General features: G+C 41.3%; 1 protein-coding gene across 1 annotated transcript in view; it reads right to left on the bottom strand.

The window, feature by feature from the left end:
* The window catches only part of LOC136879325 (uncharacterized), a 73,411-nt gene that overhangs the window by 12,293 nt on the left and 34,602 nt on the right, over nt 1–26,516 (bottom strand). Inside the window, exons 3-4 of the mRNA XM_067153142.2 lie at nt 24,059–24,285; nt 15,954–16,116 (exon numbers count right to left, since the gene is read on the bottom strand). Of these exons, the coding sequence (XP_067009243.2) occupies nt 15,954–16,116; nt 24,059–24,285 (390 nt within the window). The remainder of the gene's footprint in view (nt 1–15,953; nt 16,117–24,058; nt 24,286–26,516) is intronic.

Raw genomic sequence — 26,516 nt, 5'->3', positions numbered from 1 at the left:
GATCTGAATACACTTCAAATCGTTGGGGTGTTTGACGAAATACAGTGGCAAAAAATCTATGTAGTTCGAAAGTAAGTCGAAAGGTAACGATCTATAAAGGTAGATTTTACAAAAATAAGCGACATCAAATAATAAAACAGTTGCAGAGACCCTATAAACACCCAATGCGGGTCACGGTGTAATATATTGCGTGTCAAACTTCCGATTGTCATATCTTTGCTTCTGTATGTCTCTGAGCAATGATTCAAAAGCATACATTATCTGCCATCTATTGGCCGCGTTACTGAAGCTTGCGCTTGCGGGAAGTGCTGTAAAATTGGTTTTTGTATGGGGAAAGTCAGAACCTTCACTTACCACAGCTGACTGGATCCCTCGCTGCGCTCCTTAGCTAGCTAGAGGAACGCATGAAGTCTACCGAGCACTTACACATAGAGTTAGTAAATAATACACTCAGCGGCGTCATCGTCTAGGAGAGAATCACTGTAGCGAGCACAACACGTTGAAATTGTAGCTGTTTGGCAAAAAGCTCACTCCGCTGTACTCACCAGTGTAAATAGGGGACTTTTAAAACTCTGTGGATATCGATCTGGTTTAAAATTCTTTCACGTGAATATTCCCAGACACTATAGTAAACTTACGATGCTTCTCTCTAGTAAAAAAAAAGGAAGTCCAAAAAGCATAAATACAGGAGAAATACATGATAAAGTGGACGGTGTTCACACGACGCCTCGTAATCTGCAGGTCTTCAGGCTGAGCAGCGGTCGCTTGGTAGGCCAAGGCACTTCAAGGGCTGTAGTGCCAGGGGGTTTGGGGGTGTTCAGGTGCAGTTAAGTAACACAAAATCAATTTACTATTCGTATTAAGTCTGCTAACAACATACGTTTAGAAGTAGGGCACGTATATTCCGCTATCTTTTGTGTAAATAACCAGGACTTGGGTATAATTCTGCCCAACAACCGAAATTGTCCTCTCTCGTACGAAACGAATTAGCGAGTTTTTAGACCTAAACGCGTTGAGGAGATTTTGCGGTAAAGTAGACAAAACACTGACGTCACCGGTTTAGACGCTGGCTTTCTGAGCGTCAAGGAATCGAAACGAATCGGCTGTGGCCTTAATTAACGTACAGATCCAGAGTTTGCCTGGTGTGAAAATGTAAAAACCACGGAAAATCATTTACGGGGTTGCCGACAGTGGGGTCTGTACCCACTATTTCCCGAAAGCAAGCTTACAGCTGCGCGGCCCCAACCGCACGGCCAACTCGCTCGGTCTATAATATATTATGCTTGTATATAGGGTGTCCCCCAAAAACACCGACAAGGCTTAGTATGTTGTGTGGGATGGCGGACTGATCGGTTTTCAAGTAGGAGCTCCTGTCGGGAAATGCACCGTTTGGGCTCTGGAGAGCGTCGAAGTCTGAGGATGGTTGTGACAATTTGTTCCCATTTGGTGTCTTCATACGGAAGGTATACAACCCTTTAGCCATCTTTGTCCTGCGGATGGACGACTTCAGGCTAATAATACTCCTGAGCATGCGCTACATTCCTCCACACAGTCGTTGATGCCTTTCTTACTGCGTTACTTCTGTACTGTAGTCTGCCAGAGCAGAATCGTTGTTAACAGCAGTGCGACATGTACCTGCACACAGCTGCCGAAATTACCGAAATGGTGCTTGCATACGGCAAAGCGGATTTCAGTGGTAGAGCTGCTGCAACGTTTTCCAAACAGACGTACTCCGCATCATTCCACGTTTGTGGCCATCGAGAGATGACTAAGAAAAGCCGGACAGTTCCACGTAGGTAGTATGAAGAGTATGGTGTATGACACCCCTGAAACATCAGCGGAGGACCTTAATGCTCGAGTCCACAGAGCGATTGAAATCCTTCAAAGACAACCGCACGTACTGGGTCATGTGCGTGAGGCTCAGCACCGCAGATGTAGGCTCTGCAATAACGTAGGAGGTACAAAGTTCGCACGCCGATTGTAATGAGCCCGATGTGCTACTCATGTTGGGCTTGTTGACGACATGTGGAACGCACACCCATCTCACATTTCGAAGCGCTACAGCGTCTAAGCCGTGCGTTTCTGGACCTGTGTTCCTTCTTGAAAACGGATCAATTTGCCTTCATGCACAACATACTAAGCGTTGTCGGTATTTTATAGGGCACTCTGTATACTCCTATATGACATTTAAAGTTAAAAACTTCATGATTGTTCCGTATTGAATAGAGAAATAAAAAGATGTACAATATTATAGGGAAGGATCCACCTTTCAATACTCCGTAGTAAGTTGAACTAAAAAGTAGTTACAACCTGTTTATTGGGACCGGTTTCAACACATTTCAAGTGTCATCATCAGCCAATTAGCGAAGATCTTAAAACAACTAATATATTGAACATAGGCAAAAAATTAACATTGTATCATATCGTAGCAATTCAGTTAATGTTCAAAACACAATAATCACAGTCAGGAAAGTAAACAGAACATCACTACCTTGCGCCGAAAACAAATATAGTTGAAGTTCATAAGCAGATCAAGTATGCACTTATGTAAAGTCGTTGCTAGGCAGGTCTTGTAGGCATTTGTTTCTCCGGCCGAAGAGTAAAAGGTGACGTGAATGAAGTCTTAGGAAAACAGTGTAGGATTTAATTTCGTCAAATTCAAAGTGGATATATAGGTTTTAAAATAATTTAAAACGTTAAAAAAGAATAAAGCCAAATAAAAATATATTAAAAAATAGGAAGAAATAATGAAAGAAATACGAGGTTCAACTGGAAACAACTTGCCGTAGTAATTGATAAAGAAATGATAAATAGAGAAAGGGGGTGGGGAACGTTTATTAGAGGGTGGTGATGGTGGTGGTGGTGGTTATTGTTATTAGAGGAAATACAATTGGGCAACAATCCTTTATATAACACTAATTCGAGGAAAAAAGAGGAAGAGAACCGACACTTCGAAAAATGAAGATATCGGTTAAAGGAAGACAAGGGCCACGAAGGGCGTGAAAATGAAAGACTCCCTAGCCCTCGCAAACCTAATAGCATCGGGGTCGGAAAAGAACAAGAGTTGACCAAGGGAGGTCGGACAGGATAGATGAAAGTGAGGAGCCTGGCACAAGTAAGTGGAAGCAATGCAGGACTCAGCTAAGGGCCCCGTGGTCGCCAACCCACGCTCCGAAGTTCAGAGCCCCTGGGGGATGGAGGGTGGGAAGGAAAGAAAAATGGAAGGGATCCGATACTTCGAAAAATGAAGATATCATCCAAAGGAAGACAAGGGCCACGAAGGGCGTGAAAATGAAAGACTCCCTAGCCCTCGGAAACCTAAAAGCGTCGGGGTCGGAAAGGAACAAGAGTTGACCAAGGGAGGTCGGACAGGATAGATGAAAGTGAGGTGCCTGGCACAAGTAAGTGGAAGCAATGCCAGGACTCAGCTAAGGGTCCCGTGGTCGCCAACCCACGCTCCGAAGTTCAGAGCCACTTGGGTGTGGAGGGGGGAACTAAGGAGGATCAAGGGGGTGTTGCGGAAGGGGGAAGTGGCATGAGAGGGTATTGTGTAAATTGGGAAGATTGATTCCTTATTTGTTGACTTCAGGTTATTTAAAAAGGAGATGAGAAAATCGAAAAGGGCATTGGGTTTCTCAGAAATATCATTCAGATTAAGATTTGGATTGAAAAACTGGTCAAGGTGTATAAAACAATTTTCGGTGATGTCTAGGAGAGGGCCTTTATTTAGAGTGCTGAGAATTTCAATATCCTGGTTTATTGTAGTGAAAGCATGTTTTGTGTCATGTATGTGTTGTCCCACTGCCGAAAATCTGTTATGCTTTAATGCATTAACGTGTTCAAAGTACCTAATTTTGAAGTTGCGACCAGTTTGACCTATGTAAGAAGAATTACAGTTGTGGCACTTAAAACGGTATACGCCTGATTTAGAAAAGACACTTGTTCTATTTATGGAGTGGGAGTTATGTAATAATTCAAGGTTTCTATTATTAGTTCGAAAAGAAATCATGGTATTGTGTTTTTTGAAGACATTAGCTATACTATAGGTATTTGTATTGAATGTGAATGTGGTGTAAGCAGCTGGTTTGGAAATATCTTTTAAGAGTGTTGTGTTAGGGCGTTGTCTAAATTTGTTAATGATTTGTTCAATAAAATAAGAATTATAACCGTTAAATTTGGCAATAGAGCTAATAAAGGATAACTTAAATAAAGAACTAAACATCATCCGCTCTATTGCCAAATTTAATTATTTTAAAACCTATATATCCACTTTGAATTTGACGAAATTAAATCCTACACTGTTTTCCTAAGACTTCATTCACGTCACCTTTTACTCTTCGGCCGGAGAAACAAATGCCTACAAGACCTGCCTAGCAACGACTTTACATAAGTGCATACTTGATCTGCTTATGAACTTCAACTATATTTGTTTTCGGCGCAAGATAGTGATGTTCTGTTTACTATCTTGACTGTGATTATTGTGTTTTGAACATTAACTGAATTGCTACGATATGATACAATGTTAATTTTTTTGCCTGTGTTCAATATATTAGTTGTTTTAAGATCTTCGCTAATTGGCTGATGATGACACTTGAAATGTGTTGAAACCGGTCCCAATAAACAGGTTGTAACTACTTTTTAGTTCAACTTACTACGGAGTATTGAAAGGTGGACCCTTCCCTATAATATCGTACATCTTCCTATATGACATTTAGAGGAATAATAATATTGACGAAAGTAAAGGACTCGGGCCTCCGTGACTCAGACGGCAACGCGTCGGCCTCTCACCGCTGGATACCGTGGTTCAAATCCCAGTCACTCCATCCGAGATTTGTGCTGGACAAAGCGGAGGCGGGGCAGGTTTTTTCCGCGTACTCCGGTTTTCCCTGTCATCTTTCGCTCCAGCAACACTCTCCATTCTCATTTCATAACATCTACAGTCATTAATAAATCACTTTGGGAGTGGCGACCCCATCGTGCTAATATCTGCTTTATTCACTACATCCCTGACCCGGTCAATGACTGGAAAACATATTGTAGTTTTTTTTCTTTCGAAGAACTCAGATGTTCACACGGTGTTGCACATGAAAATAAAAATCCACAGCCTGTTTCCAGTCATTCAACCGGGTCAGAGATGGAATGCATGAAGCCCCCATCTAGCGACGAGGATAGAAATTGTGTTGGCTGCCGAAGCCTGTCGCACTCCTCTGGGGCAATGATTAATGAATGACAGATGAAATGAAATGATACTGGAGAGTGTTGCTGGAATGAAATGTGACAGGGAAAACCTGTCCCGCCTCCGCATTGTCCTGCACAAATCTCACATGGAGTGACCGGGATTTGAACCACGGAACACAGTGGTGAGAGGCCGGCGCGCTGCCGCCTGAGCTACGGAGGCTCCACGGTGTTGCCCATATCGTCTCCAAATTGTAAAATCTGGTAAGATATGAATGGAGACTGCTACACGTATTGTACGAAGGGAAAACAACAAACTGTATAATGGAAAACATAGTCAATAGCTTTTAATACTAAAAATACACACAAAAAGTGAAAAACGGGGCACAATTCCAGGTTATCATACACATTTTTTATATATTTTTTGTACCAATTTGCTTTACGTCGCACCGACACAGGTAGGTTTTACGGCAACTATAGGCAGGAAAGGGCTAGGAGTGGGAAGGAAACGACTGTGGTCTTAATCAAGGTACAGCCCCAGCAGATGCCTGGTGTAAAAATTGGAAACCATCTTCAGGGCTGCAGACAGTGGGGTTTAAATCCACTATCTCCTGATTGCAAGCTGACAGCTACGTGACCTAAAGCCTGCAGCCACTCGCTCGGTGTCATGCACATGGTTTGTCTAGATATTCGCTTTCAAAGGCATGGCCAGTCATCATCATCATCATCATCATCTGTTTACCCTCCAGAGTCGGCTTTTCCCTCGGACACAGCGAGGGATCTCACCTCTACCGCCTCAAGGGCAGTGTCCTGGAGCTTCAGACTCTTGGTCAGGGATACAACTGGGGAGAATGACCAGTACCTCGCCCAGGCGGCCTCACCTGCTATGCTGAACAGGGGCCTTGTGGAGGGATGGGAAGATTGGAAGGGATAGACAAGGAAGAGGGAAGGAAGCGGCCGTGGCCTTATGTTAGGTACCATCACGGCATTCGCCTGGAGGAGAAGTGGGAAACCACGGAAAACCACTTCCAGGATGGCTGAGGTGGGAATCGAACCCACCTCTACTCAATTGACCTCCCGAGGCTGAGTGAACCCCGTTCCAGCCCTCATACCACTTTTCAAATTTCGTGGCAGAGCCGGGAATCGAACCCGGGCCTCCGAGGGTGGCAGCTTATCACGCTAACCACTACACCACAGAGGCAGACGCATGGCCATTCAGTGAAAGGAAAATGTCATCCCTAGTATATACTTCAGTCTATCGGGAAGCTCAAGTAGTGACAGTGCCAAACAAACCAGCTTTTGTCAAACAGCGCTCTCGCTAAATTTCGCACGCGACTGCAGGGGCAGTGCTGTCTGCAGTTTATTATTTACTAACTCTATGCACGTACATCATTCATCTAAATTTTGGAAATCAGCTGGTAGCTGACGAACATGGCCGCTCACAGTGGTGCTACAGTAGTACTGGGTAGTGAGAAAGTGTTCGAAGTTTTGATGAATGATGTAATGAGGGTTCTTACTTTTCCCGTACTGCTGATGTTGACTTCCTTCCTGAATAGGCCTATATCATAATCGAGGGTGAAGGAATAAGTGATAGTGACTAAGAAGAATTACAACCACCAACTGCAAAGATGCGAAAAAGCTATATCGTGCACAGGTCGTTGAAAACAATTATCCGGTTATTCTTCTCTTGGCCTGAGTACAAAAATGGACTGATATAATTGTGAAAGTACTGATCCATTCATTCACACTCCTATACTTTCTTGGGTCATGCTTTGTAATAAGAATACCGGTCTACTGATCCATTCATTCACACTCCTATACTTTCTTGGGTCATGCTTTGTAATAAGAATACCGGTCTACTGATCCATTCATCTATAAGGCTATATTTTCTTGGGTCGTGCTCTGTAATAAGAATACCAGTCCACTGAACCATTCATACACACTCCTATATTTTCTTATGTCATGGTCTCTAATAAGAATACCGGTCTATTGATCTATTCATCCACACTCCTATACTTTCTTGGACCATACTCTGCAATAAGAATACCGGTCTACTGATCCATTCATCCACACTCACATATTTTCTTGGGTCATGGTCTGTAATAAAAATACCGTCTATTCATCCATTCATCCACACTCCTATACTTTCTTGGGTCATGTCTGTAATACGAATACCGGTCTACTGATCCATTCAACCACACTCTTATACTTTCTTGCGTCATGTTCTGTAATAAGAATACCGGTCTACTGATCCATTTATCCACACTCCTATACTTTCTTAGGTCATGGTCTGTAATAATAATACTGGTTTACTGATCCATTCATCCACACTCCTATATTTTCTTGGGTCATGGTCTCTAATAAGAATGCCGGTCTACTGAGCCATTCATCCACACTCTTATATTTTCTTGATCCATGCTCTGTAATATGAATACCGGTCTACTGATCCATTTATCTACACTCCTATATTTTCTTGGGCCATGCTCTCTAATAAGAATACCGGTCTACTGATCCATTCATCCACACTCCTGCATTTTCTTGGCTCGTGCTCTGTAATAAAAATACCAGTTCACTGAATCATTCATCCACACTCCTATATTTTCTTGGGTCATGTTCTCTAATAAGAATACTTGTATGCTGTTCCATTCATCCACACTTCTATATTTTCTTGGATCGTACTCTGTAATAAGAATACCGATCTACCGATCCATTAACCCACACTTCTATATTTTCTTGGATCGTACTCTCTAATAAGAATACCGGTCTATCGATCCATTAATCCACGCTCCTATATTTTCTTCGGTCATGCTCTGTAATCATTGTAAAGCAGTTCCGCAGTTATTTCATTTCAATGAAAACAGTGATCTAATTCAAAATTACAAAATAAGCCCGAAAAGAAGACCAAAGAACCTTATACTGTATATTAGTGCAAACATGCTGTGTCCACCACCATATTTTGTGAAATACCACACAAAAAGTGTTACTAATCATGAAGATTTTTGTGATTTTTCACTTCCTTCATTTATGGGTTGGCCATTTTAAAAGTATAATTTGTACCTCTACAGTAATTTATAATGAGGTTTATTTATGAGCCTGCCAAAACCTATTGCTGCAAAAAAAGCCCGACTCTCAAAGGTTAAAGATGTATGGATGTGAAACTTGCATATTTTAAAGCCCATATGTTGGCTCACGCCTAAGAAATCTGAAACGGCCGGTATATACAGTGGAGGCCACGGTGTTAGGAAACCTTAATGAAATCTTACTTTACATTGCATGATATAAGAGTAGTTGGTGATCTGTTAAAGCTGTTATTAATATTTAGTGGCTACTATACACAAAATAAAGGAGGAAATTCGCAATACGCTGCAGCAGTCATGGTAAGCTCAAATGCCACCAGAACGTAGTGTAAGCGTGAAAGTTCAGGGCAGACGACACAACAATGACAGGTTCAACGAGTTGAAACAAAGCCTAATAGTTTAGCTACCACATACCTGTGCCCAAATGTAGAGTTTTATTCTCTCCAAATCTGTTTATACCATACATGCAACTATGGAAGAAATGAAATAGCGTTTGGCTTTTATTGCCGGGAGTGTCTGAGGAACAGTTCGGCTCGCCAGATGCAGGTCTTTTGATTTGACACCCGTAGGCGACCTGCGCGTCTTGATGAGGATGAAATGATGATGAAGACATATACATCCAGCCTCCGTGCTAGGGAAATTAACCAATTATGGTTAAAATTCCCGATCCTGTCGGGAATCGAACCCGGGACCCTTGTGACCAAAGGCCAGCAAGCTAACCATTTAGCCATCGAGCCGGACGCAACTATATAATAACGAAGTAAAGGCTAAGTGATAGTATTTGCTATCTTCAGGCAAAATCCCGTGGGGTAAATAATAATAATAATAATAATAATAATAATAATAATAATAATAATAATAATAATAATAATAATAATAATAATAATAATAATAATAATAATTGTACCAGGTGGTACACCTCCACGCCGCTAATTCAAACTTTGCGCCAGTTGAAACTCCTCTACTGGAGGAAGCCTGAACTTTATCTACAGTGTTAATTCTCAAGTTTCTCAGAAGATGTCCCTACTTGTAAATTTTGAAGTGTTCTGAACTATGTCAGTTTCGATTCATTTTTGTTTTATCTGTAGCAAGAAGTGTGAACTTTCTCTTCTAGAGGACACTACTTAAGAACTACAATTGTGCACCCTAGTGCGAAGTGAAGGAACCTTTTTTTTGAAGAAATTTAGTACTTATAAGTTTGTTCTTTATTAAATTTCTTTCTGCCACTATTTAAGTTGGCAATGTTAACCCTTTCTTTCCGCCAGTTTTGAATTTGACCAATAAGGAATTTCTGTAATTAATTTTCCACCAATAATGTGTTTCTTCTTCATTTAGTGTAGGGGTTTTCGTTGTTAGCCAATAAAATGCTTGTGGGCGGGTGTTCTCATTCCTGAAACGCCTCGAACTTTCCACGAGGGTATATAAACTGCTGATTTTCGGGTCTCCGGGCCACTTCAGTAACAGCTATCAGTGTGTAAATTATGTAGCAGGGGGCGGGAAGCGCCTCTTTCTTCGGGCAGCAGTTCAACCACCAGGTAATGGCCGTCTTATAACTTATTTTCTTGCCAGCTCAGCAGTTTAACCCTCGGGGCGGGTTCGAAACCTTCTACCATGTAACTTTCCTCTAAAATGTAAAAGTCTCTTGATTTAAATTCTGCCTCTGTAACTACATATGGGGATAGAGAGTGCTTAACCCTCTCGAGCTCCCACTCATATTGCTTTGAGGTGAACTTTTTTTCACTACCCTTTCTTCCCTTCTAATGTAATGTAAATCGTTTTCTTATATAAGTCACCTCTTTAGTATGGGATTAGCCCTTGCATTAGCGGCGTAGTGCCAAGTAGGTTTTAATAAGGCGTGTTTGGAGTGCGGTTTCGCCTCCTCTCAAGTTGGTATTTTGGAGGCCATGTAATTGTCCTGTTTCTTTACTTAATAGGCCTCAGTAGGTTGGGTATTTTTACCCCTGTTCTCATGTGTTTGGAGGTCAGCTTGAAAGCTGAGTTTGGTGTGGCCTTTGATAGGCTGGAACTTTGAGAGCGGGTTGCTCTTTCAAAAAAGGTTTCTGTGTGCCTCGAGGAGGCTTTACTGTGTAATTGGGAGTAAGTGCCCCCGGGCATGATAGGGGTTTTCTCCCCCTTTTGTTGAATCTTGTATATTCGAGTAAAGTTGGGCTAATTGCTCAAGAATTGTGTGTCTGGGTCTCAGAGTCCAAATCCTGTAACTACCGTAATTGTACATTCTTGATTGGTTGCTAGGCTAATGAGTACCTGTTATATTTGTTATTTATTGATCTTGAAAAGAAAATATAACCTTGTTAAATTTTAAATTAACTTTAATTTCGTAGATTGAGACCCTGCCGGGAATCGAACGCGGGATCTCTGTGACCAAAAGTCAGCACGCTAACCATTTAGCCATGGAGCCGGACATTTCCTGTAGCTGTGCACAAGAGTATATTCTACAACTGAGAATTACATTTTTCATACAATGTAGGAGATTCCCTCTAATTCATATTCAGAGGTGGAGCGTGGCTGGGAGCTTACATTTGGGAGATAGTGGGTTCGAATCCCACCGTCGGCAGCCCTGAAGATAGGTTTCCATGGTTTTCTACTTTCAAACGAAGCAGATGCTTAATTAAGGCCACGGCCACTGCCTTCCGAATCCTAGCTAGCCCTTTCCCATCCATCCGTATCCGAAAACATTCGATATGTTAGTGCGATGTTAACCATGTAGCCATTAAAAAGAAAAGAGAAAAAAAGAAAATATATTTTCTGTTGTTGCTTACTCCCTATTTAACATACTTATTTCATTAATTGTCATTGTCATTATCGTAATATTGTTTACTCCCTGTTCATTAAGTAATTATCATATGTAAATTTAATATATAAGAAACTTCATGAATTGCATGTGGTTAAGTGTAGGAGAAGTCCAAGAGCCCTAACTTCACCATTTCATAAATAAATAAATAAATAAATAAATAAATAAATAAATAAATAAATAAATAAATAAATAAATAAATAAATAAATAAATAAATAAATAAATATTGTTTGAATGTGGAAGTATCCTCAAGGACAAAGATAAAATTCAGATTTTTCCGTATCATATAAAAATGACTCTGGCACACAAGACGAACGCAGACGGGATCTTCTTTTGAAAGTTAGGCACTCGCCCTACTACAGACGATTGATTTACGGAACTACTGTTTATATTTTCCATATGTCTATACTTCACTGTATTCCTTGTCGGTAATAGCAGGAAATGAATTGACACAGATGTTCACTTCTTATTAATACCTAGATACAAAAATGAAAATCTCTATATAGTGACAACTGCAGAACCATTACTCTCATTTCACATGCGTGCAATGGTGTTTAAGAGCAATGTGTGTGCCAAATGACTTCATGTCACTGATAGTCGAATTGTATAAACAAACGTCAGTATCAGTGAGAGTGCTGCATACTCTATTAAGGAGAGATTGGAAATGCAAGCAACCATAGTTATTGGAAGGCATGCAATTTTGTGTGTTTATAGATAAGTAACTGTAATAGAAGAGAAAAATATACTGAGAGACCTAATTGTAAGGCATGTAATACATAATTATTATAAAATATTTAACAGTTATGCCACCGAGATCGATAGCTATAGTCGCTTATGTGTTGCCAGTGTTCGGGAGATAGTGGGTTCGAACCCCACTGTCAGCAGCCCTGAATATGGTTTTCCGTGGTTTCCCATTTACACACCAGGCTGTACCTTAATTAAGACCTATCTGTATCGGTGCGTTGTAAAGCAACTTGTAACAGTTATGCCCTTTTCTGTATAAATGCCATAACAGGAATTCTAATGATCAATGGAAATGTTTACTGTATGAAGCTATCACTACAGTGTGAATACTGAACAATAATAAATTACATATGCATATTAGCTTTTTATACTTAAAATGTTAAACTTATCATTATAAAAATAATACACTGCAAATAAAAATTAAATAAATAATCATTGAAATTATAGTCCTATACGTTCCATAATGTGTAATGAATAACTGAGAAAATCATAGCTCTAGGATTTACAGCTTTTGAGAAAAGGCTTCAGATTCTGCAAGAAATGTATATTAGAGGAAAATGCATTTACAAATTTGGTTTCCATATTCAAATATGAAAAATGCTTAGCCTTTTCTCAAAAAACTATAAGTCCCGAAGCTATAATATTTTCACGAGTTGTTCATTACACATTGTGGAATATATGGATCTATAGGCCTAACTGTAATAATTACTTATTTTCGGAATTATAAGTTCAACATTTTAAAAGTACAAAAACCCAGAATAAGCTTTCATAACTATATCTTCTTCACAGTACCATATCAGGACCCCTTGACGGTGGCGATCACTGTGGCGAATGCAGTACGATCTCTTGCTCGGTGGAAAAGTCTTTCAAAACTGTGAATTATAATTATAGCGAGCAAGCAGAAAAACAACCCTCGAGAAATAAAGCGGATAGATCGGCTTGAAATTGTCAATGAACACGTTCGTCTTGGATATCTGGTAATAAATTCTGGGCCATCGGGAGAGGAGATAAAACGAAGATGCAACCTGGCTAAGGTAGCAATGAAGAAATTAACAAGACTATGGAAGGATCAACAGATTTTAAAGAACCTGAAAATAAAATATATATATACACACAACGTAAATTTCACTCTGTAGATGACACACAACATGTTTCCTAAAAGTTGATTTTTGACACCAAATTCATTAGGCCTACATCCCCCCTTAAAGCAGTTCCACCCAGAATGTAGAGTTAGACAGGGTTGTAATACTGTCACCTCAATTCTTCAACATGTTTGAGGAGCATACCACGAGGAAAGATCTGAAATGACGAGAAAGAGGTATTTTAGTTAATGGCCAATAAAAAAGGCCAATTCGCGCTTTGCTGATGATATAGTTTTGTTACCAAACAGCCAAGAATATTTACGTGCAGTCATTCAGTTCATTGAAAAGGAAAGCGAAGAACTCGCTTTAGAATTGGATATCTTGGAAACGAAAATAATTATAGTGAGCAAACAGAAAAACAACCCTCGAAAAATAAAGCGGATAGATCGCCTTGAAGTTGTCGATGAACACGTTTGTCTCGGATATCTGGTAACAAATTCTGGGTCATCGGGAGAGGAGATAAAACGAAGATTCAACCTGGCTAAGGTAGCAATGAAGAAATTAATCAAGACTATGGAAGGACCAACAGATTTTCAAGAACCTGAAAATAAGACTGGTGACCTGTTTAGTATTTCTCATAGCAATGTAAGGATGTGGGTCGTGGACATTCATAAAGAAGAGAGATGGATAAGATCGTAGCAACCTAAATGATTTGTTCGAGAAGGATGTTGACAATTCCATAGACCGACCTCAGCACAAATCACTCCATCCTAAAAGATCTTACATTTGAAAGGGGATCTGAGGCTAGGTTCGGCGTCGCCAACTGAAATACTTTGGCCATGTAATAAGCAGAGGGCCAGATATGGCGATGATGACCATTCATGGCAAAATCAAAGGGCAGACGCCACGGGGAAGAGTCCCGATAAGGTGGATAAGCCAGATTACCGGTTCGCGTGGAGAAAACAATGCGGAGATCAAGTCATTGACAGAAAATCGTGGAGTAAAATGATTTATAATATCACAATAACCACCACATCTCCTACAGAAGGTTAAGATTGAAGAGAGACATGCGTGTTCCTATATAATAAAATACATATTCTTACGAAATTGTTAAAACATGTACTTCACACTGATGATTAGATCTTATTTTTATTACTTGATGAATGAGCACGTGATAGCGAAAACTGTAGAAATAAACATTTTGCTCATAGAAAACTCTGTTCAAAAATAGAAAATCACAATCATCCGCTTTTGGTTAGAAAATGACTGATCACGGTGGAAATAAATTTCCGCTCATATTAATTTCCGTTCAAACATTGACAATATAACCTCCTGCTTCTGATTAGCAAATAATGCTGTTCACTACCGAAATCAATGTTCTTGTTGTAAGGAGTTCTCTTCCAAAAAAGAAAATGTGCTGTTCGAGCCGTATAGCTGCGAACTTGAATACGGGAGATGGTTGGTTCGAACTCCATAGCCGTCAGCCCTGAAGATGGATTTGCGTGTTTCCTATTTTAGTACCAGCAAATGCTGGGGCTTTACCTTAATTAAGTCCACGATCACATCCTTCCAAGTTCTTTTTTTTTTTTTTTTTGCTAGGGGCTTTACGTCGCACCGACACAGATAGGTCTTATGGCGACGATGGGATAGGAAAGGCCTAGGAGTTGGAAGGAAGCGGCCGTGGCCTTAATTAACGTACAGCCCCAGCATTTGCCTGGTGTGAAAATGGAAAACCACGGAAAACCATTTTCAGGGCTGCCGATAGTGGGGTTCGAACCTACTATCTCCCGGATGCAAGCTCACAGCCGCGCGCCTCTACGCGCACGGCCAACTCGCCCGGTCTTCCAAGTTCTAACCCTGCCCTTTTTCCGTCGTCGGCATAAGACCAGACTGAGCCAGTGTGACGGTAACCTAGAATTAAAGAGTGCAAAAACTCTACTGATATTTAACGACATGGATGTAGTCGTTGTGGGGCGAATTTCACTTTTGAGAATGTGGAGCAAAATCTTGCCGAAACGTAAAGATGACCTACATTTTGAATTTTTCACACGGAAAAACTCAAAAGATATCATGTAGTCTATTCTAAATAATATATAGTATAATGTACAACCCGTCTATCCCTGATCTTAAACGTAGAGTTTCGAGGAATTGTGTTAAGCCATTTCCCCATGATGTGATAAACAAACAAATAGATGACAAACAGACAATTAAGAATTGAACTGAAAATATATTTTACATTTCTATACCTAATTTGACATAAAACGGAAGTATCAGCAAAAATTTCAGGGTGTATAGACAATAGACAGACTATTTCAAAAATTGCAAGGTTGAACTCTTCATATGTACAGGAGAAAAATAAGTTTCGTAAACATAATTATAGAAATATAACACTGTCACGTATCCTCACCTGAAATGTGACTTGTTGGAATTTAGTTCGAATTTCCTGTAAGGATGCATTCAACAATTAGTGCTCAAAATGCCCACCCTTGCCTTACTGTAGACTTCTGCTCATCGTTTCACTGAGCTGCAAACACGCTCACAAATGCCCAGTGTTGTATCGTTTGAGAAGCCTGCACAACTCTTGCTTCATTCTACACAGCACTCACATTCACCAACGACTTTAAGGTATCTCGATACAAATAAGTCCAACGGATTTAGATCAGGTAAGCGTGAGGGCCAAGAAATCGATCCACGTCTAATTATCTAGTAATCAGAATTTCGTGCTTTAAGCTCACGGACAAAGAGACTAAAATGTACAGCGGAGTCATTAAATTCTAGTAAATAACTTTCCAGCTTACGGTAATTCATAATCTGATTTCTCAGGAATTACAAATATTCGCACTCATTTTTATAATCTCCTATGAGATATGGGAAATCCTACATTGCAGTTTTGCCGTGTAGCTTATATACGAAACACTTTCTATACGTGGCGAGGCTATAAAAGTGACATCTCTCGAGAGTTCGAGCTCTCTGGACGGTTTTTACCAGGACAAGGTAGTGTTACATTCAGCTATCTGGTGTTTCAAATGTAGTGAAGTTCAGTTTCTCTACTTGTAACATACTTGGTATATGGATGAGGTTGACGAAAGTTCTGGGCAGATTCCTCTGTAGAAAATCCAATGTGTTTTCCAGTTGCTTGCGGTGACCTTCAGGGGAATCCTTGTCACTCTCGGTATAGCAGTACTCGTTACAGAGGTCATTTCCACCGATTAGGATATTCAACACCTAAACGAATGAACAAACAAGCAAACTGAGGTTAACTGATAAAACAGGACTTGCAAACAATAGTCTTTACACATAACCACTTCCCACTCAACATCAATCAGATCATAAGTATATACGTACATACATAAATATATATTAGTTTACAATTTGCTTACATCGCACAGACACAGATAGGTCTTACGGCGACGATGGGAATGGAAAGGCCTAGGAGTGGGAAGGAAGTGTCCGTGGCTTTAATTAAGGTACAGCCCCAGCATTTGCCTAATGTGGAAATGGGAAACCACGGAAAACGATCTTCAGAGCTGCGGACAGTGGGGTTCGAACCCACTATCTCCCGGATGCAAGTTCACAGCTGCGCGCTCCTAACCGCACGGCCAACTCGTCCGGTACATACATACATACATACATACATACATACATACATACATACATACATACATACATACATACATACATACATATACGAGGGCTGTAAGTGAAGTAGTAGCAACGTAGTCCAGACACTCGCAGGAGAACGGGCATGCGCAAACAGCATATGGGAGTGGTCAGATGGCGCTGTTGTCGATGTGTAGTGTGCATTTGACAGGCATCCACTTGGGAGTGGTGTTTCTGTGTGGCGTTGAAGTGAAGAGTGTCGATTTCACTCCTCTAAAGCATGTTTTCAAATGGCACGAGCCTACAAGAATGAATTAAGGCTTTAGTCAAATGAATGGCGCCACCCAGGTTCGCCACAAACCCAGTCAGGTGAAACTTATGCTGATTGTGGCATCCGACAACGAGGGTGTTATTCTTTAAGAAAGCTGTGCCTGTCAAATTTAAAACACTTTTATATGCAAGGACATTTAAAGGACATTTTAAATCAAAGGTTTATATTCACAACAACGATCATCTTACGATTTTATGAATACAACTGTTAATTCCCACGAACTGAATCTTCAATAGTTTTCTTCTTATTATTAATCGGTTTACCCTGCAGGATTGGTTTTTTTCCGTCGAACTCAGCGAGGGATCCCACCTCTACCGCCTCAAGGGCAGTGTCCTGGAGCGTGAGACATTGGGTTGGGGGATACAGCTGGGGAGAATGACCAGTACCTCGCTAAGGCGGCCTCACCTGCTATGCTGAACAGGTGCCTTGTAGAGGGATGGGAAGATGGGAAGGGATATACGAGGAAGAGGGAAGGAAGCGGCCGTGGCCTTAAGTTAGGTGCCATCCCGCCATTTACCTGGAGGAGAAGTGGGAAACCACGGAAAACCAATTCCATGATGGCTGAGGTGGGAATCGAACTCACCTCTACTCAGTTGACCTTCCGAGGATGAGTGGAACACCGTTCCAGCCCTCGTATCACTTTTAAAATTTCGTGGCAGAGACGGGAATCGAACCCGGGCCTCTGGGGATGGCAGCTAATCACACTAATCACTACACCACAGAGACGGACCAATTTTCACACGCTAATTAGAACGGAGAGAAAAATGTATCGATTTTCATGGAAACATCACGTGTAGAATGATTTTTGTAAAGACAGGGGAGGGAAACTCTGTAGAACGGAGAGAGAGGGGAGAGAGAATTTGAATTTAAATTGATGATAATTTGTTAAGAAAGAAACTATATTTTCTTTCCAGTGTCGACTTATTAAATGGAAAGTTTTTATTACATTTCATAATTTACATACCTTTGAGGCTGAAAATCACCTTTATGTAGCGTCTTCATGTAAAAATATACACGTTTATCAACACACTAAGTATTTATAACACTAAAGTATTAAACTTAAAAATGAATTAAAATACAGATACCATATCCAGTAAATTTAAAACACGAGGGAGAGGGGTGGGGGGCTGGAGGGGTGTGATACGTGGCTATAACTTATTTGTATTAGAAAATAATGCATGTTACCTCACCTACATACAGGTTTGTGTTAGCAAGAGATGACCGAGAAAACGACATGAAATCAGTCCAAGCTGTGAAACCGGAGGAAAAAGGTGTATTAAACCAGAGCGTTATTTACATTGAGTACCTACAGAAAAAGTCTAAAATATATTAAAGTGTCAATTACGGGCTTCAACATTCATATCATTTGTAAAACTCCTTCATAATATCACTCATTCACAATCATTTACAAGTTGACGCAACGTAAACATTATTCTACATATATATGCATGTTCATGATGATGTTCTTGTAGAATGAAATGAAAGTGCCTTTTACAGGTAATATATCATCGCCCTATGCTCTTTCTATGCATTATTTCCCTTGGCAAAAATGAGTGCAATTGGACTAGACAAAAGAGTGACTAAATGGCTTGCTATATTTCTAGAAAATTAGAGAATTAGAGTGGGTTTATCTGACTCTGTAATAATTAAGAGGGAAATTCCTCAAGGCAGTATTATTAGACCTTTACGTTTTCTTATATATATAAATGATATGAGTAAATAAGTGGAATCAGAGATAAGACTTTTTTGCGGATGATGTTATTCTGTATGGAGTAATGAATACAATAGGTTACAAGATTGTTATCAACTGCAACACGAAGTAGGTTCGAATCCCACTATCGGCAGCCCTGAAGATGGTTTCCCGTGGTTTCCCATTTTCACACCAGGCAAATGCTGGGGCTGTACCTTAATTAAGGCCACGGCCGCTTCCTTCCAACTCTTAGGCCTTTCCTATCCCATCGTCGCCATAAGACCTATTTGTGTCGGTGCGACGTAAAGCCCCTAGCAAAAAGAAAAAAAAAAACAAACTGCAACACGACCTCGATAATGTTGTGAGATGGAAGCAGGCAATGGTATGTTGATAAACGGGGTTAAAAGTCTGGTTGTGAGTTTCACAAATAGGAAAAGTCCTCTCAGTTTTAATTACTGCGTTGATGGGGCGAAAGTTCCTTTTGGGGTTCATTGTAAGTACCTACGTGTTATTATACGGAAAGATCTCCATTGGGGTAAATGAGATTGTAAATAAAGGGTACAGATCTCTGCACATATTTATAAGGGTATTTAGGGGTTGTAGTAAGGATGTAAAGGACAGAGCATATAATTCTCTGGTAAGACCCCAACTAGAGTATGTTTCTAGTGTATTGGATCCTCACCACGATTACTTGATTCAAGTACGGGGAAATATCCAAAGAAAAGCAGCTCGATTTGTTCTGGGTTATTTCGGACAAAAGAGTAGCGTTAAAAAAATGTTGCAAAGTTTAGGTTGGGAAGAATATTGGGAGAAAGAAGACGAGTAGCTCGACTAAGTTTTATGTTCCGAGCTGTCAATGGAGAGATGGCGTGGAATGACATTAATAGAAGAATAAGTTTGAGTGGCGACTTTAAAAGTAGGAAAGATCACAATATGAAGATAAAGTTGGAATTCAAGAGGACAAATTGGGGCAAATATTCATTTATAGGAAGGGGAGTTAGGGACTGGAATAACTTACTAAGTGAGATGTTCAATAAATTTCCAATGTCATTGAAATCATTTAAGAAAAGGCTAGGAAAACAATAGATAGGGAATTTGCCACCTGGGCGACTGCCCTAGTTGCAGATCAGTATTGATTGATTGATTGATTGATTGATTGATTGATTGATTGATTGATTGATTGATTGATATTGATTGATTGATGTTGCTAGGAGGCGTGACCAGTCTTAAGGGAAATAATGGGTAGGACTTTGCCATAGGAATTTGACTTCCGCGATTTAGGCAAAGGTTAACGCTATTTGCTTTACGTCCCACTAACTAATTTTACGGTTTTCGGAGACGCCGAGGTGGCGGAATTTAGTCCCGCGGGAATTCTTTTACGTGCCAGTAAATCTACCGACACGAGGCTGACGCATTTGAGCACCTTCAAATACCACCCGACTGAGCCAGGGTGGAACTTGCCAAGTTGGAGTCAGAAGGCCAGCGCCTCAACCGTCTGAGCCAACCAGACTGGCCTTTCGCAAAGGAGTGGCGATATATTATTAAGTGTTATATTTCGTATTTCGACAGACTGAGAAAGTTCTTCTACTTCTTTATCTGTTTGCCCTCCAGGGTCGGTTTTTCCCTCGGACTCAGCGAGGAATCCCACCTCTAGCACCCCAAGGGTAGTGTCCTGAAGCTTCAGACTGTCGGTCGGGGGTACAACTGCGGAGGATGACCAGTACCTCGCCCAGGCGGCCTCATCTGCTATGCCGAACAGGGGCCTTGCGAGGGGATGGGAAGAGTGGAAGGGATAGACAAGGAAGAGGGAAGGAAACGGCAGTGGCCTTAAGTTAGGTCCATCGCGGCATTTGCCTGGAGGAGAAGTGGAAAACCGCGGAAAACCACGTCCATGATGGCTGAGGTGGGAATCGTACTCAGCTGACCTACCGAGGCTGAATGGACCCCGTTCCAGCTCTCGTACCACTCTTCAAATTTCGTGGTAAAGCAGGGCATCGAACCCGGGCCTCCGGGGCTGGCAGCTAATCACACTAACCATTACACCACAAAGGCGGACGACTGAGAAATTTAAAAAATATATTATACGTTTTCAAATTGGTACTGTCAGGAGTTAGCAGCCCGAAGGTCAAGAAGACGGGGGCTATACGTGACTCATATCTCATGTTGGAGCCTCCGGGGAGAGAGAACATACAGTCACTGACGTATCATCTTACCCATGTTTGTAACGTTTGAAATGTTGACATCCGACACGAAAGTCGCCAAACTTACTGAAATGTATTCCTCCGATGTTTCAACGTTTTGAGGTAATTACAGAGAAATTCGCATATCAAAGAGAAGATCTGATGCAGGTAATGAATGTTATTCAAATATATCGCAAGATATGAAAGATCAATATCCTTTTTTTTTGTTAAAGTAATGTTCAAAAGTAAACATTAACGTAATTATTCTGGACAAGTAGTACATCCGCGCGGTGTGCAGCCACACGGCTCATAATGATTGCTTCAGAGGCTTTATTTAAAAAAAAGAAGATCGTATTGTAGTGCAATAAGCCTCTGAATGCATCATCACTGTTGTTGAGCTTCCTGGAACTAATGCAGTGGCAATGACTTGTTACAGAAGTAAGTAAGGAATATGTACATACGACCTTCATCTTCGATGGCTACGAGAAAATATACTGAGGGTGTTGCTTCTGGGCTTGTTCACGAAATATAAGACATACCTAGCCTTTACCTTCTTGACCTTAGGGCTACTACCAGCTGTATGCATAAGTTTATGCCGGTTTTGTGGTAAGAAAATCACGTAATTTTCAAGGGAAATTCATTTTTTTGTTTGTTCAAAATATCGGCCATCGGATTCTACACACTTCGCCCATCTTTCAGGTAAGTTATGAATACCATGCCACAGAAACTGCTTGCCTTTTGCGGCATACAATTCGTCGAGCCATTTTCAAATTTCTTCGAAATTACTGAAGCGCTGCTCTGCGCGGGCGTGTCCCATTGGTGCGAAGACGTGATAGATGGCGCCAGATCGGGGCAGTATGGCGGGTGCGGGAGGATGACCCATCCGAACGATTTCAAGGTGTCTTTCATTGGTTTTGCTGTATGAGACGGCGCATTGTCGTGTAACAAAATCACTTTGCCCTGTTTTCTGGCCCATTCCGGTCGTCTTTCGTTCAATGAGTAATTTAAATTAATCATTTGTTGGCGATAGTGTTGTGCATTAATGGTTTCGCCGGGCTTCAAGAGTCTTCGCACTTTTGTGGTCTACCAGAGCGCGTTGTCTTTCACATTGAAATCACCACGTTTAAATTGTCGAAACCATGACTCACATGTTCTAATCGATGGAGCGTGTTCACCATATGTTTTTAACAGCAAATGATGACTTTCCTCAGCTTTATCCTCTTGATTAATAAGAAAAGCAACACGTGTCGCAAATGTTCTTTTTCGGGCACAAACGTCGACATGATCGCTGGACAATACAACACAGACGCTAGTGTTTGGCGGACTCAACTTTTGTGTGTTGGTAGGTTAATGTCAGACGAACAAACTAACGTATGTGTCAAAGTCATACGCTGCGAACAGTTCGCTGGCGCCATGTCTTAGTGAAAGACTTATGCTTACAGATGGTAACTCCTCACGGTGGCAAATTAGAAAACGCACACATATCAACATTTATTTGCGATAGTGTAATATGGCTGACTATAGAAATAACTGCATTGCTGAATGTGGTGATTGTAGTGATTTTTTTTTTGCTAGGGGCTTTACGTCGCACCGACACAGATAGGTCTTATGGCGACGATGGGATAGGAAAGGCCTAGGAGTTGGAAGGAAGCGGCCGTGGCCTTAATTAAGGTACAGCCCCAGCATTGGCCTGGTGAGAAAATGGGAAACCACGGAAAACCATTTTCAGGGCTGCCGATAGTGGGATTCGAACCTACTATCTCCCGGATGCAAGCTCACAGCCGCGCGCCTCTACGCGCACGGCCAACTCGCCCGGTGTGTAGTGATTTTTGTCTTAAATAAAGTACAAATGGGCAACAGTCCTTATCAACACTAATAAGTGGGAGAATTGAAAGAGGTGCGACACTCGAAAAAATGAAGGTACCAACAAGGGCCATGAAGGGCATGAAAACGCCAGATTCCCTGGCCCTCGCATACCTAATACCGCCTTAGTCGGAAGAAAACAAGAGCTGACCAAGGGAAGTCGGATAGGAAAGATGTAAGCAAGGAGATTGGCATAAATAAGTTGAAGCAACGCCATACTCAGCTAGGAGAACCGTGGTCGCTCATCTACACTCCAAAGTTCATAGCTCCTGGTTCCCCTTTCAGTCATTCCTTCAAGCTCAGTCCCTTCACACTCACACACACAACTGCACGCAAAGATTTAAACATGGTCCTGCTGGCCCCCACAATAGACGACGACTGTCACTTGGTACGATTCCAGATAAAGTCCAGTAATTCAAACAGTGCAACACATTGAGCAACTTAAAAGCAACAGCCCAACAGTGCTAATTAGCAGGACAATACTCCTCACAACAACCACCATTAACACTGTTCCAATCACACTCACGACAGCTGTTCCACACGCTGACTCCATTGCGGTCATCTGCCCACGGTAGTATACACACAGTACTCCAAGTTAGTACTGTCCTCAGTGCACGACGATACTCTAACTCCGGTGGGTCACAGACAGCAACCAGCACTTCTGGCTGTCAAGCTCCAATCGCTCACTCCACGTCGGTACACGTGCAGTACTCCAAGGTAGTACACACACCGTACTCCGCTCAGATACTTCGATACCGGTGCGACACTGGTGGCAGCCAATACTACTGTAGCCCCATTCCCACTGACTGGTAGAACATCCACCAAACACCACTCCACCCTCCAACTACTGTACTACAACAGGTCCCCATTCACGGCGGCCTTGTATTTATATCTCGATGCTGGGTTACTAGAATATTCAGGACTCGGCTAGAGGCGGAATATTCCCATTTCGTAATCCAGAAGGTGCAGGGTAAAACCAGACGAAGAGAACAATGCAGGTAGAGGCCGGCCATCCCCTGAGTCTGGGAGCTCCCATTTGGCTCACTAGGTCCTTTCAAGAAGTACTGAGATGTACAATCGTGCTCCGAATATCATTACTCAGCACCATCCGTACATATGAAGCTTCCATACGTTCACATAAATAAGTGAGACTCAGACTTACTAACAATCAAAGAAATATTTAGCCACCTAATCGATACTTTTATTTGCCCTTGGCAATTTTGTAAAATCATTAATAGTACATGTTTCGACTGCGCTGCAGTCATCATCAGCTTATTTACACCTAAGCTTATGTGAATAAAAGTATCGATTAGGTGGCTAAATATTTATTTGATTTCATTGATTGTTAGATTATCATATCGATACGGACATGAAGTGGATAGTTTGTAAAACTCAGACTTCCGTTGAAACTACATTTTGTTATGGTCTGTGCCAAGAGACAGATACAAAAAGACTGCAACCATCAAGAAATAGCAAGCTCATGTGTACGATATATTAGCTTACCTTCCAATCGTTCTGAATATCTATGTAGGAATCAGCTTTCATCTTGCGAACTAGAAATTTAGCTTGATAGAGTAACTCGTCATCCAGTGCCCCATTTTGTGCTACATTAAGTCCTGAAATCGGACTGGAGGCGTCCAGTGCTCCGAGTGCATAGCCCAGCAATTTCGGGTTAAATTCCTTGAGAATATTAGGTAATGTGAGATACATCCTCCAGTTACCTTGGCCACCTGTGGATTAGAGAAAGCACTCCCCTGAGAAATGCAGACATAATAAATTGATTGTAAATTTCAGTAATTAACACATTCCTAACTATAGATGACAGCAGAATAACAACAGTGAACACACCAGCGTGTTTGTTTTTCGGTGTGTTTGTCATACAATTCCATCAATTTTTCCTAAAACGTACCTACGTGTCTCCAGCTATGTTAAAAATCAATGCCGTACCCTACTACATGTCAGTGACTAACTTAGGTATTGCAAAGAACGACACATTGAATTCAGCTGAGCATGTAACAAGTATCTACAAAATAATTTACAAATTCCTTTATCTATTGGAACGCTACACAGCTCTTTTTCCAATACGCCTTAAAATACAACTTTTACGTTCCCTCATCTTACCAACCCGAAACTGTTGTGACATTGCATTAAAGCTATGTTTACATTTGGGTAAAGAATGGGTTAGTTTCTAGGCCTAGAAGATAGTCCGTTCGCTGTACTATCCTTCAAGATGGACAGCGGCTGTTTACACACGAAGAGCACAGCATCTCATGAATCAGCTAGTCTAGTGACGAACATGAAGCTGGAGAATAATGCATTTAAATAAACCAAATTACCTCTCATTACACTTTAGAAAATCATCGCAACAGTGTCCGGCTCAGCGGCTAAATGGTTACCGTGCTGACCTTTGGTCCAAGGGATCCCGGGTTCGATTCCCGTCCGGATCAGGGATTTTAAACTTCATTGGTTAATTCGGATGGGTCGGGGGATGGGTGTGTTATGCCGTCTTCAGCAGTAGAATTCATCATAGGGTGGGACGCCTATCAGGCGTCAAATGGAAAGACTTGCACCAGGCCTCGCCGGTGGCCATATGCTAATAAAAATCACCACAGTACACCATCAGGATCTTCTCTCATTATATTTTTACAAATAAAACACTGGGTGTTCTATTGACCCAATTTAATCGAGGATGACCCAATTAGTACACTATAGCTGACAACGAATGACAACACTTCGCTAATTATTAGTGGCTCTTGTCTTCTCAGCGGGTCATCAGTTGGCAGTCTCTACCGAGAACAGGCTATGGCTATCCTTCCGTAATCTTGATTGACAAGTCTCACCCTTTACTTCGCTTCGCACGCACAGAGAAACTACTATCTGGCTGGGATCGCTCCCCCTGATATTTGGAGGGAAGTGGGGACGAGATCTGAGAGGACAAAGTGCCGCCCGCCATTTGGTTTTTAATTTTATTTTTTATTTAGCTAATATATTTACAACCTGTATTTCACCTACAAGTATATCGCGGGATATTTACAGTTATGTTAACAACATATGGATAACTTATTGAAGTGAATGTAAGATTTTCTTGAGAAATTTTGTTACTTCGACAGTGTTCCAGTGGTATTTCATAATCGTTGGCAGGGGAGTTGATCGTAGCACAGCTGGTCGTTCTCTTGAGTACGTGTCTGAGTACAGCAGTCTGTGGAGATTTATCCGGGCAGCTGCAGAGTGGTGAATCCGTTATGCTCATTTTGTGGAGATAGGATTTAAAGCTACCATAATTTGTAATAAACAAACCTATTTGGTCTTCGACCGCCTTCTAAAAGATTAAAATGAAGAATGATTTTCCTCAAAGTCTCTGCGCTTTAAACAAATCACCAGCAACATTGCGCCGAGACCTATGGTGGAGTAGGACACAGCACCTTTTGGAGTAGATGGTACCTCGTGAATGTCCACCTCCTGGATATCAGCTCAGCTGGGCTACTTGGAGATTGCTTCATCGTTTGAGGAGTGGTGTTGGAAGATCTAGGGACAACCTCAAGATTTCTGGGTATTTAGGAAACAGAACTTTGTGATTGCGGAGAAATGTATAATATGTATAACTGTCAACTGTCAAACTGTCAAATATGTCCTGTCTAATGTACAGTTCAAGACCTCGTTCAAGCGACCCAAGAGGGAATTTGTGTCGCTGATTATTGAATGGACTCTGTGTGACCACACGAAATACACACTGGCAGAAAATGAAATCCCAACACCAGGAGTTTTGCTACATAAACAATATTCGGAAGGCGTGCTTACATATCTGAAAGACGACTGCTATTCAGATTTGCAAGCTAGTCGACGAAGAGAGGTGATATTAGCGCACTATGTCCCTGCAGAGCTAGTTTCCTTTAAATATGCGTTGTACACTTCGTGAGCGTTAGTCATCGTCCGGTGTTGACATTGTGGGGTAGTTATGAGT

Source organism: Anabrus simplex, chromosome 8 (assembly GCF_040414725.1).
Source record: "Anabrus simplex isolate iqAnaSimp1 chromosome 8, ASM4041472v1, whole genome shotgun sequence".
NCBI classification, from domain to species: Eukaryota; Metazoa; Arthropoda; class Insecta; order Orthoptera; family Tettigoniidae; genus Anabrus; species Anabrus simplex.
Note: the sequence above shows the minus strand (reverse complement) of the source record. Positions and strands in the feature narration are given on the sequence as shown.